This window comes from Saimiri boliviensis, chromosome 14, assembly GCF_048565385.1.
Source record: "Saimiri boliviensis isolate mSaiBol1 chromosome 14, mSaiBol1.pri, whole genome shotgun sequence".
NCBI classification, from domain to species: domain Eukaryota; kingdom Metazoa; phylum Chordata; class Mammalia; order Primates; family Cebidae; genus Saimiri; species Saimiri boliviensis.
Window position 1 is genome coordinate 78,656,305 of NC_133462.1, and position 13,301 is coordinate 78,669,605.

The window sequence follows — 13,301 nt, forward strand, 5'->3', positions numbered from 1 at the left end:
GAGCTCCTGGAGTGTGTAAAAAGATTAAGTCACAAATGAAAGGAAAGTGAGCAAATATAAAATGAGGTCATTATACACTCCAAGAGTCACACAAAGTTGTATAATAAATGTAATGAGTATATTACTTGGCTCAGCAAACCATAAACAATATTCACATTGTCATTATAATGGAAAAAAATTTATGTTTGAATGACAAAGGCAGAGGAAAGAGTATAAGGTAACTCAAAACCTCATTTTCTACAGTAGAAAATCAACAGATGAATCAGGAGACAGGAATATATGTATATTACTTAGTAATATGGAGAAAAATGCCAAAATAAATCACTAAAAGGCTTAAAAGTAACTGCTTCAGGCAAAGAGGGCAGAAGGGATGAGGAAGATAAAAAGAACTAATGTCTGCATCATAAATCTCTGAAAACTGTCTCGGTTTTGGGACCTTTTGTTTAACACACTCTGATAAAAATAAAAATTTGGCTGGGCACGATGGCTCCACACCTGTAACCCCAGCACTTTGGGAGGCTGAGGTGGGAGGATGCTTGAGCCCAGGAGTTTGAGACCAGCCTAGGCAACACAGGGAAATCCTGTCTCTACAAAAAAATAAAACATTAGCCAGGTGAGATGGCATGTGTCTGTAGTCCCAGCTATGTGGGAGGCTAAGAGAGGAGGACTGCTTGATCCCAGGAGGTTGAGGTGAGGCTGCAATGAGGTGATTATGCCACTGCACTCCAGCCTGGGCAACAGAGTGAGACTCTTATCTCATAAACAAAACAAAACCAAAAAAAAATAGGCACCTACTGGGAAGTCTGAGGCATGAGGACTGCTTGAGGCCAGGAGTTTGAGGCTACAGTGAGCTATGATTGTGCCACTGCACTCTAGTGTGGGTGACAGTGTGAGACCCTATCTCTAAAAAATGAGACCCTATCTCTCTCTCTTTTTTTTTTCTGAGATGGAGTTTTGCTCTTGTTGCAATCTGGGCTCACTGCAACCTCTGCTTCCTGGGTTCACACGACTCTCCTGCCTCAACCTCCTGAGTAGCTGGGCTTACAGGTGTGCACTACCATGCCCAGGTAATTTTTGTATTTTTATTTATTTATTTATTGAGACGAAGTTTCACTCTTGTTACCCAGGCTGGAGTGCAATGGCGCAATCTAGGCTCACCGCAACCTCCGTCTCCTGGGTTCAAGCAATTCTCCTGCCTCAGCCTCCTGAGTAGCTGGGACTACAGGCGTGCGCCACCATGCCCAGCTAATTTTTGTATTTTTAGTAGAGACGGGGTTTCACCGTGTTGACCAGGATGGTCTTGATCTCCTGACCTCGTGATCCAACTGTCTCGGCCTCCCAAAGTGCTGGGATTATAGGCGTGAGCCACCACGCCCAGCCAGTTTTTGTATTTTTAGTAAAGATGAGATTTTGCCATGTTGGCCAGGCTGGTCTTGAACTCCTGACCTCAGGTGATCTGCCCACCTCGGCCTCCCAAAGTGCTGGGATTACAGAGATGAGCCATTGTGCCCGGCCAAGACCCTGTCTCTAAGAAATCAATAACACAAAAACTTTAAAATCTTATAGAATCACATTACCACATTGTTTGGTCCAGCAACTGAAGATGCTAAGGAATCTTCCAGGTCTTCTGCCAATATGGACACATTTTCCCTTGAAGTAATAGACACTAGTCCACTGTTTCTAGAAAAAATGATAGGAACACCACCACAGGCACCACCACCTAAAACACTATCTCCTAAAAGACAAAAAGATAGAGTCAAATACATCTAACAACAACAACAAAAATGCTTTGTAAAATCTACCACCCTAAGAAAACAATCTTGCTGATATATTAAGCACGTTTTTTTCTTTACAATATTATTCCTACTTCAAACTTATCCTTTAAATCCCAGAATCAAATGTTGAGAACCACCTACTATTTGAAGAAGCAAACTGTGTCCCTTCAGCTTTAAGGACAATAAAAATTAGCCTTGCCAGAGAGCAGTCAGTCTAGTAAGCCAAAAAAGGAAATTATTCATTCTGCAAAACTCAGAATAAGAGCTTTTTCAATCCTGTGGTGTTCTCTTGCTTAATTCTGTCTTTAACTTATCACATCAGTTAATGGGGATTTAACAAAAAGAAAAGAAAAGGGGACGCCAACATGGCCGAGAGAAGCCAGCACCGGAATGCAGCTCCCAGCAAATGAGACGCAGAGGGCTAGAGGACTTCACAGTTCCAAACAAGGTGCCAGGTTCGTTTCTGTGGGACTGATAGGGCACTGAAAATAGGCCCAGGGACGTGCGGCTGGCTTGGAGGGTCGGGGGACTCAACCCCCTCGGTGCTCCGTTTCAGATCCTGCGCTTACCTCATCCCTCCTGCAACCCACGGTCCACGAGATCCCTGCCAGATGGTGGGGCACCGTGGGTAGTCCACGCAAATCTGAGCAGCGCCTACCGCCAGGCGGGGCAAGTTGTCGCAGGGACCTGGGCGGGAGTCTGGACTAATGCCGGCAAGACAGACCATCCCACAGAGGGAGGCAAAGTTGAAAGCAGGGAAACAGACCATAAGGCCTGGCAGGCCCCACCTCCACAGAAATCAAACTGAAGCCCTCGCTAGAGAGCTTGGTAGCAAATATACCAGCTTGACCCCAACCAGGAAGATCCAGCTGGGGAAGGAGAGACGCCATGGGGAAGGCGGGGCCCATCTCACCTGCAAACAAACTCCAGGGAAGGACCACCCACCCAACAACCTGACTGAACCCAAGAGAGTCCAGCAACGCCCTCTACAGGCCAAAAAAAGACACAACTCCAACCTCAACAGAAAAAAACGTCCACTCAGAGAATCGTCCTGAAATCATCAACTTCAAAGATTAAAGGGAGATTTGAAGATGGGAAAAAAACAGCGCAAAAAGGAGCAAAGAACAGAACACCTCTTCTCCTCCCAGGGATCACAACTCCTCACCATCAAAGGAACAAAAAAAGACAGAGAATGAATCTGATGAATCAACAGAAGAAGGCTTCAGAAGATAGGTAATAATAAACTTCTCTGAATTAAAAGACCATGTTCTAACCCAATGCAAAGAAACTAAGACCCTTGAAAGAGGTTAGACGAAATGCTAACCGGAATAACCTGCTTAGAGAAGAACATAAATGACTTGATGGAGCTGAAAAACACAGCACAAGAACTTCACAAGGCATATACAAGTTTCAACAGCTGAATCGATCAAGCAGAAGAAAGGATATCAGAAACAGAAGATCAAATCAATGAAATAAAATGAGAAGGCAAGATTAGAGAACAAAGAGTGGAAAAAAAAAATGCACAAAGCCTCCAAGAACTATGGGATTATGTGAAAGACCCTAATCTACGCTTGATCGGCATACCTGAATGTGATGGGGAGAATGAATCCAAGTTGGAAAACACTCTTCAGGATATTATCCAAGAGAACTTTCCCAACCTAACAAGGCAGGCCAACATTCAAATCTAGGAAATACAGAGAAGACCACAAAGATATTCCTCAAGAAGAGCAACCCCAAGGCACATAGTTGTCAGATTCACCAGGGTTGAAATGAAGGAAAAAATCCTAAGGGCAGCCAGAGAGAAAGGTCAAATCACCCACAAAGGAAACACCATCAGACTCACAGTGGATCTCTCGGCAGAAACCCTGCAAGCTAGAAGGGAGTTGGGGCCAATATTCAACATCCTTAAAGAAAAGAATTTTCAACCCAGAATTTCATATCCAGCCAAACTAAGCTTCAAAAGCGAAGGAAAAATAAAATCCCTTACAGACAAGCAATTGCTGAGAGATTTCATTGCTACAAGACCTGCCTTACAAAAACTACTGAAGGAAGTCCTAAACAGGGAAAGGAACAACCGGTACCAGTTACTGCAAAAACATACCAAATGGTAAAGAATAAGGACACAATGAAGGAGCCACGTCAATTAACAGGCAAAACAACCAGCCAGTAACAAAATGACAGGATCAAATTCAAACATAACAATATTAACATTGAATGTAAATGGCCTAAATGCCCCAAACAAAAGACACAGACTGGCAAACTGGATAAAAAGTCAAGACCCATCAGTGTGCTGTATTCAGGAGACCCATCTCAAATGCAAAGACTCGCACAGACTCAAAATAAAGGGATGGAAGAAGATTTACCAAGCAAATGGAGAGCAAAAAAAAGCAGGGGTAGCAATCCTAGTCTCTGATGAAATGGACTTTAAATCAACAAAGATCAAAAGAGACAAAGGGCATTATATGATGGTAAAAGGATCAGTGCAACAAGAAGAACTAACTATCCTAAATATTTGTGCAATCAACGCAGGAGCACCCAAATACATAAAGCACGTTCTTAAAGACCTACAAAGAGACTTAGACTCCTGCACAATTACAGTGGGAGACTTTAACACTCCACTGATAACACTGGACAGATCAAGGAGACAGAAAGTCTACAAGAATATCAAGGACTTGAACACAGATCTGGACCAAGCGGACCCAACAGACATTTACAGGACACTCCACCCCAAATCCACAGAATATACATTCTTAGCACCACATTGCACTTACTCCAAAATTGACCACATAATCGGAAGTAAATCACTCCTCAGCAAATGCAAAAGAATGGAAATCATAACAAACAGTCTCTCACACCACAGCGCAATCAAATTAGAACTCAGGATTAAGAAAAGTACTCAAAATCGTACAATCAGATGGAAACTGAACAACTTGCTCCTGAATGACGAATGGATAAACAATGAAATGAAGGCAGAAGTAAAAATGTGCTTTGAAACCAACAAGAATGAAGACACAAGGTACCAGATACTACAGAACATATTTAAAGCAGTGTCTAGAGGGAAATTTATAGCAATAAAAGCCCACATGAGAAACAAGGAAAGATCTAAAATCAACACCCTATAGTCAAAATTGAAAGAGCTACAGAAGCAAGATAAAAAAAACTCAAAAGCAAGCAGAAGATAAGAAATAACTAAGATCAGAGCAGAACTGAAGGAGTAGAGACACAAAAAAACCCTTCAAGAAAATCAATAAATCCAGGAGCTCGTTTTTTGAAAAGATCAACAAAATAGACCAATAGCTAGACTAATAAAAAAAGAAAAAAGACTCGAATAGATGCAATAAAAAATGATAAAGGGGAGATCACCCCCAACTCCTCGGAAATATGTATTACCATTGGAGATTACTACAAACAACTCTATGCACATAAACCAGTAAATCTGGAAGAAATCGATAAATTCCTGGACACTTGCACATGCCCAATACCAAGCCAAGAAGAAGCTGAAACCCTGAAGAGACCAATAATAAGGTCTAAAGTTGAGGCAGCAATTAATGGCCTACCGACCAAAAAAAGTCCAGGTCCAGATGGGTTCACAGCTGAATTCTACCAGACATACAAAGAGGAGCTAGTACCATTCCTGTTGAAACTATTCCAAGCAATACAAAAAGAGGGAATCCTCCCTAACTCTTTCTATGAGACCAACATCATTCTGATATCAAAATCTGGCAGAGCCACAACTGAAAAAGAAAACTACAGGCCAATATCTATGATGAACATTGATGTAAAAATCTTCAATAAAATACTGGCAAACTGAATCCAACAGCACATCAAAAAGCTTATCCACCAATAACAAGTAGGGTTCATCCCGGGGATGCAAGGTTGGTTCAACTTATGCAAATCTATAAACGAATTCACCACATAAACAGAACCAAAGACGAAAACCACATGATTATCTCAATAGATGCAGAGAAGGCCTTCAACAAAATTCAACAGCCCTTTATGTTAAAAACTCTAAATAAACTAGGTATCAATGGAATGTATCTCAAAACAATAAAAGCTATTTACGACAAACCCACAGCCAATATCATGCTGAATGAGCAAAAATTAGAAGCATTCCCTTTAAAAACTGGCACTAGACAAGGATGCCCTCTCTCATCACTCCTATTCAATATAGTATTGGAAGTTCTAGACAGGGCACATGGCAAGAAAAAGAAATAAAGGACATTCAAATAGGAAAAGAAGAAGTCAAATTGTCCCTATTTGCAGATGACATGATTGTATAGTTAGAAGACCCCATCGTCTCAGCCCAAAATCTCCTTAAGCTGATAAGCAACTTTGGCAAAGTCTCAGGATATAAAATCAATGTGCAGAAATCACAAGCATCCCTATGCACTAATAACAGACAAACGGCGAGCCAAATCATGAGTGAACTCCCATTTACAATTGCTATAAAGAAAATAAAATACCTAGGAATACATCTAACAAAGGAGGTAAAAGATCTCTTCAAGGGGAAATACAAACCACTGATCAAGGAAATAAGAGAGGACACAAACAGATGAAAAACATTCCATGCTCATGGTTAAGAAGAATCAATATCACGAAAATGGCCACACTGCCTAAAGTAATTTATCGATTCAATGCTGTCCCCATCAAGCTACCATTGATCTTCTTCACAGAACTGGAAAAAAACACTTTAAACTTCATATGGAACCAAAAGAGAGCCTGCATAGCCAAGACGATCCTAAGTAAAAAGAGCAAAGCTGGAGGCGTCACACTACCTGACTTCAAATTATACTACAAGGCTACAATAAACAAAATAGCATGGTACTGGTACGAAAACAGAGATATAGACCAATGGAACAGAACAGAAGCCTCGGAAGCAATGCCACACATCTACAACCATCTGATCTTTTGACAAATTTGACAAAAACAAGCAATGGGGAAAGGATTCCAGAAAATGGTGTTGGAAAAATTGGCTAGCCATGTGCAGGAAGCTGAAACTGGACCCCTTCCTTACACCTTATACAAAAATTAACTCCAGATGGATTAAAGATTTAAATATAAGAACTAACATCAGAAAAACCCTAGAAGAAAACCTAGGCAAAACCATTCAGGACATAGGCACAGGCAAGGACTTCTTGACTAAAACACCAAAAGCATTGGCAACAAAAGCCAAAATAGACAAATGGGACCTAATTAAACTTAAGAGCTTCTAGGCCGGGTACGGTGGCTCAAGCTTGTAATCCCAGCACTTTGGGAGGCCGAGGCGGGCGGATCACGAGGTTGAGAGATCTAGACCATGCTGGTCAACATGGTGAAACCCCGTCTCTACTAAAAATACAAAAAATTAGCTGGGCATGGTGGTGCGTGCCTGTAATCCCAGCTACTCAGGAGGCTAAGGCAGGAGAATTGCCTGAACCCAGGAGGCGGAGGTTGTGGTGAGCCGAGATCGCGCCATTGCACTCCAGCCTGGGTAACAAGAGCAAAACTCCATCTCAAAAAAAAAAAAAAAAAAAAGAGCTTCTATACAGCAAAAGAAACAATCATTAGACTAAACCAGCAACCAACAGAATGGGAAAAAATTTTCACAATCTACCCATCAGACAAAGGGCTAATATCCAGAATCTACAAAGAACTAAAACAGATTTACAAGAAAAAAACAAACCAACCCATTCAAAAGTGGGCGAAGGATATGAACAGATGCTTTTCAAAAGACAAATATGTGGCCAACAAACATATGAAAAAATACTCATCATCATTGGTCATTAGAGAAATGCAAATCAAAACCACGTTGAGATACAATCTCATGCCAGTCAGAATGGCAAGCATTAAAAAATCTGGAGACAACAGATGCTGGAGAGGATGTGGAGAAAAAGGAACACTTTTACACTGTTGGTGGGAGTGTAAACTAGTTTAACCATTGTGGAAGATAGTGTGGCAATTCCTCAAGGATCTAGAAATAGAAATTCCATTTAACCCAGCAATCCCATTACTGGGTATATACCCAAAGGATTATAAATCATTCTATCAAAAGACACATGCACACGTATGTTCATTGTGGTGCTGTTATGATAGCAAAGACCTGGAACCAATCCAAATGCCCATTGATGATAGACTGGACAAAAAAAATGTGGCACATATACACCACGGAATACTATGCAGCCATAAAAAACGATGAGTTTGTGTCCTTTGTAGAGACATGGATGAACCTAGAAACCATCATTCTCAGCAAACTGACACAAGAGCAGAAAACCAAACACCGCATGTTCTCACTCATAGACGGGTGATGAACAATGAGAACACTTGGGCACAGGGAAGCGAACAACACTCACAGGGCTAGGTTGGGGAGGTAGAAGGGAGGGAACGGGGACAGCAGGTGGTGGGTGGGGAGGATGGAGAGGGATAACACCGGGAGAAATGCCTGATGTAGGCGACGTGGGGAGGGGGGTTTGAGGGGGAGTGATGGAGACAGCAAACCACCATGGCATGTATGTACTTATGTAACAATCCTGCAGGATGCAGGACGTGCACATGTACCCCAGAGACCAAATACAATTAAAAAAAGAAAGAAAGAAAGAAAAAGTCTAAGCCTACCTAGTGCCTTAGTAACTTCCTACCCACCTAGTCAAGGTTCCTGTGCTGGGACTAGGAAAACCTGGGTTCCAACTATGCTGTTGCCTTCCTGGACCCTGTCCTCTACCCAACCCCTTCAGCTAAATATCTGCTTGGCTTCTCTTCAGCCCTGACCAGACGCCCTGCATGAGTCCAGCACCTGGGGCTCTTTTTATCCAGGGGTGTGAAAAAGTTAAGAGCATCAAATCAGAATAAGTCACTTTTACTAACTAGGAATAAGTAATTACTTGTCGTAGCGTTAGTTCTTTCCTTCTTGGCATCCTCTCCTGAAACCAATGTTACTATTTTGCCTGCAAACATAATAGTTTGGGAACTCTAGTACCCTTTTGGTTTTTTAGTAGGGTTGTGGCATCAGCCGCTGTAGTTGTGGTATGAAATGTCTCAGTAACATCTGAAGGCAGGATGCTTGAAGAGACACTCATGGAAAAAGAAAAAAGCACTCAGAATGCCTAATGAGCTCACTAATCATGCTTTCTAAAACTGCTACCATACCTTGTGAATTAAAGACAATTTTCTCCTGGGGAAGAGAAAATCTCCCAGTTCCTGTGGAGCACACATAGATAGCACTTTCGTTATACAGATATGCAGTCTGGTTTGAAAAGTTTGGGATCATCAGCTGACACAAAACCAGGTCTTCAGACTGAAAGTTAAATTTAAGATTATATTTAACAAAAAGTGAAACAAAACTATTTGTACGATTTTTAAAATTCATTTTTGTATATTATTTCATAAAAATGATAAAATAATTCACCAATTCTTAGTAAAAATCTAAAAACTACCCATGAGATGATTAACATGACAAGGTAAGTTTATAAACATCAAGTAGACATATATTTTGTTGACTTGCTTATAATTTGCTTATTATTATTATTATTATTACTATTTTGAGACAGAGTCCCACTCTTTTGCCCAGGCTGGAGTGCAGTTGCACAATCTCAGTTCACTGCAACCTCTGCCTCCCAGGTTTAAGTGATTCTCCTGCCTCAGCCTCCTGAGTAGCTGGGATCACAGGTGCACACCACCACAAACAGCTAATTTTTTTGTATTTTTACTAGAGATGGGGTTTCACCATGTTGGCCAGGTTGGTCTTGAACTCCTGACCTCAGGTGATCCACCAACCTCAGCTTCCCAAAGTTCTGGAATTACAGGCGTGCCACCACACCTAGTCTCATTTGTTAATTTTTAAATTAACAAATTTTGAAAACATTTTCACAATGATGGCTCTAACTAGAAGCCTATGACAAATTCAATAGAGAAAATTAAAGCACTAATTCATTATATTATTTAAGAACTGGCAATTTTTTATAAATGATCCCTGATAAACATTTTGGTTCTTATCTTAATGCTAAGATATTAATGATAAGAAAGCTTAATTTGTTTACAAATAAAATCAGAGGCAGAAATAGAAATAAAATCTCATTAAGTGACAAAATTAGAATATGCTAAAAATAATAAGCTGTTATTAAAGAAGTAATTTTACAGAAACATTAAATGTGAGGCCCTAGAATTTTTTTTAATCCTCAAATTCTCTTTATAGCCTTCTGCCCTGCCTGGATTTTTTTCTAGCATGTTTTCCTTGCATAATCAGAACACATGATAAGGTTTATTTCTGTTTGACATAAAAAAACAAGTTAAAAGGTTTCTTACAGGATTCAGTTAAACAAGCCATGTTAAGAATAAAGATTTTTTTTTTTTTTAAAGTAAGGATTTAAGCCAGGAATGGTGGTATTAACACCTGTAATCCCACCTACTTGAGAGGGCTGCTTGAGCCCAAAAGTTGGAAGTTACCGTGTACTATGATGGGCCTGTGAATACCACTGTACTCCAGTCCAAGCCACACAGCAAGATCCTATCTCTTTAAAAAATAAACAACAATTTCATAGAATTAGGTACTATATAAGATTAAATAAGGCCGGGCGCAGTAGCTCAAGCCTGTAATCCCAGCACTTTGGGAGGCCAAGGCGGGTGGATCACGAGGTCAAGAGATCGAGATCATCCTGGTCAACAAGGTGAAACCCCGTCTCTACTAAAAATACAAAAAATTAGCTGGGCATGGTGGCACGTGCCTGTAATCCCAGCTACTCAGGAGGCTGAGGCAGGAGAATTGCCTGAACCCAGGAGGCGGAGGCTGCGGTGAGCCGAGATCGCGCCATTGTACTCCAGCCTGGGTAACAAGAGCAAAACTCCGTCTCAAAAAAAAAAAAAAAAAAAAAAAAAGATTAAATAAAATGAATTTACAAATGTTCAGGTTTTTCCTCATGAATATCAGTTACTAAACATGTTTAATTGCTATTAATGAACTTAAAATTAGAAAGCCTGTCTTTCAGTTGTTTACAAGAACTTTGATGAGTATTTAACACTGTTGAATACCAATATAATCTTGCTTTGGGGTAAAAAGGGAGATTTTTATATGACATACAGGACTCTAAACCAAACCCTAATTTCACCCAGCTTTCTCTTTCTTTCTTTCTTTTCCTTTTTCTTTTTCAGGACGGGGTCTCACAACGTTGCCTAAGCTGGAATGCAGTGGTTCTTCACAGGTGTGACTGTGGCACACAACAGCCTCAGACTCCTGGGCTCAAGTGATCTTCCAGCCTCAGCCTTTCGAGCAGCTGGGACTGCAGGCATATACTCATCATCCCCAGCTTGGTTTCTTCCTTATTTTCACCCTGAAATTAATCATCAATCCCTTCTTTCTACTTAATAATCTTATATCCCTGCAAAGATCTAGAGCAGAAGAAACAAATTGCTTTCTGGTAGTTGCTTCCATTTTCATTTATCTTTAGCCAAAACTGAGCAAAAGAACAAGTCTGAGACGGCAAAGAAAATGCAACAATGTCTAAAAACAAGCTACTTTAAAATATTTCCAAGCCCTGCAGATGAAATCTCTCAAGAAATTTGACCCTGAAATGGGCCAGGTGTGGTGGCTCATGCCTATAATCCCAACACTTTGGGAGGCCAACGCAGGTGAATCACTTGAGGTCAGGAGTTCGAGACCAGCTTGGCCAACATGGTGAAACCCCGTCTCTACTAAAAATACAAAAATTAGCTAGGCATGGTGGTATACACCTGCAGTCCCAGCTACTTGGGAGGCCGAGGCAGAAGAACTGCTTGAACCTGGGAGGGGAGGTGGAAGTTGCAGTGAGCTAAGATCAAGCCATGTACTCCAGCCTGGGTGACAGAGCAAAATTCTGTCTCTAAATAAATAAATAAATAAATTTGACCCTGAAATGGTTAGAAAAATACTCAGCATATTATTGCTACTTTATAATTTAACTTATAAATTTACATCTTACCTGAAAAGGTGGATTATATTGAGTGACTTCTACAGTAACTGCATCTGACATTTGGCAACCAGTATCTTCTACTGTTATCAGAGAATAATAGATGAGACATGGATTGTCTGCTGGGTGCCATGCTGCTGCCAAAATCACCAGCCCATCACTAATCAATAAAAAAGAAAGATGAATAAAGCCTGTCTAAAAAACAACTTAGCAGCTTCCTATAAAATTAAACATATGCTTACCATATAACCTAGCAATTCCACTCGTGGATACCTACCCAAGAGAAAAGTAAAAAACAAAAAACCAATGACTATGTTCACACAAAAACCTGTGCACGAATGACTGTAGTGGCTTTATTCATAATTCCTAAAACTGAAAACAACCCAATGTCTTCCAATTGCTGAATAAATAAACTGTGGCATATCCATATAAAGGAATACTATTCAGTATAAAAAAAAATTACTGAATGAATTTCAAATGTATTATGCTAGGTGACAGAAGCCAGATTCAAAAGGTTTTACACTGTATGTTTCACTTCTATGGCATTAAGCAAAAGACAAAACTACAGGGACAGAAACCACATCAGTGGTCTCCAGGAGATAGGGGTAGATGGAGGGGTTGATTACAGAAAGGCACAAGGGAATCTGGGGGGGAAACTATTCTGTATTGATTATTGTGGTTAAATGACTAAACTATGTATCTGTCAAAATTTGTAGAATTAGGGCCGGGTACAGTGACTCACATCTGTAATCCCAGCACTTTGGGAGGACAAAGTGGGCAGACCACCTGAGATTAGGGAGCTCAAGACCAGCCTGGACAACATGGTGAAACCCTGTCTCTACAAAAATACAAAAATAAGCAAGGCATGGTGGCATACACCTGTAGTCCCAGCTACTTGGGAGGCTGAGGCAGGAGAATTGCTTGAACCCAGGAGGCGAAGGTTGCAGTGAGCTGAGATTGCACCACTGCACTCCAGCCTGGGTGACAGAGCGATACTCCATCTTAAAAACAAAACAAGAAAAACAAACAAACACTAGTAAAATTATACACTAAAGAGGGTAACTTTTACTCTACGTAAATTATAGTTCAATAAACCTGACTGAAAAAAAAATCATCTGATCCAGGCAAGTACAGCCCTCCAGTGAAATTGAGCCCAGACTAGTTTTTATAAATAAAGTTTTGTTGGAAGGCAACCATACCCATCCATTTATGTATTTTCTAGGGATGTTTCATGATACCATTGGTGAAACAGAGTAGCTGCAGCAAAGACTGCATGGCCCCCGAAGCCTAAAACAGTTACTTTTGGCCTTTTCCGGAAAAGGCTTGCCAATCCCTGATCTACTCAGTTATTTAAAGCTTATTTGCTTTTGTCCAGAGGAAAAACATTAAAACGAAAAATTTTTATGGCCAGGCACGATAGCTCACACCAAAGTGTTGGGAGCCAACACTTTGGGAAGCTGAGATGGGAGGATCAAGAGTACAATACCAGCCTGGGCAACACTGTGAGATCCTATTAACTCTTAAAAAAAATTTTAAGAGGCCAGGTGGGCAGATCTGTAACTCCAGCACTTTGGGAGGCCGAGGTGGGCAGATCACTTGAGGTCAGGAGTTC

At 40.7% G+C, this 13,301-nt stretch overlaps 1 protein-coding gene across 1 annotated transcript in view; it reads right to left on the bottom strand.

The window, feature by feature from the left end:
- NUP133 (nucleoporin 133) overlaps positions 1-13,301 on the bottom strand; it is an 86,757-nt gene that overhangs the window by 53,732 nt on the left and 19,724 nt on the right. Inside the window, exons 9-11 of the mRNA XM_039464189.2 lie at positions 11,702-11,849; positions 8,898-9,045; positions 1,578-1,735 (exon numbers count right to left, since the gene is read on the bottom strand). Of these exons, the coding sequence (XP_039320123.1) occupies positions 1,578-1,735; positions 8,898-9,045; positions 11,702-11,849 (454 nt within the window). The remainder of the gene's footprint in view (positions 1-1,577; positions 1,736-8,897; positions 9,046-11,701; positions 11,850-13,301) is intronic.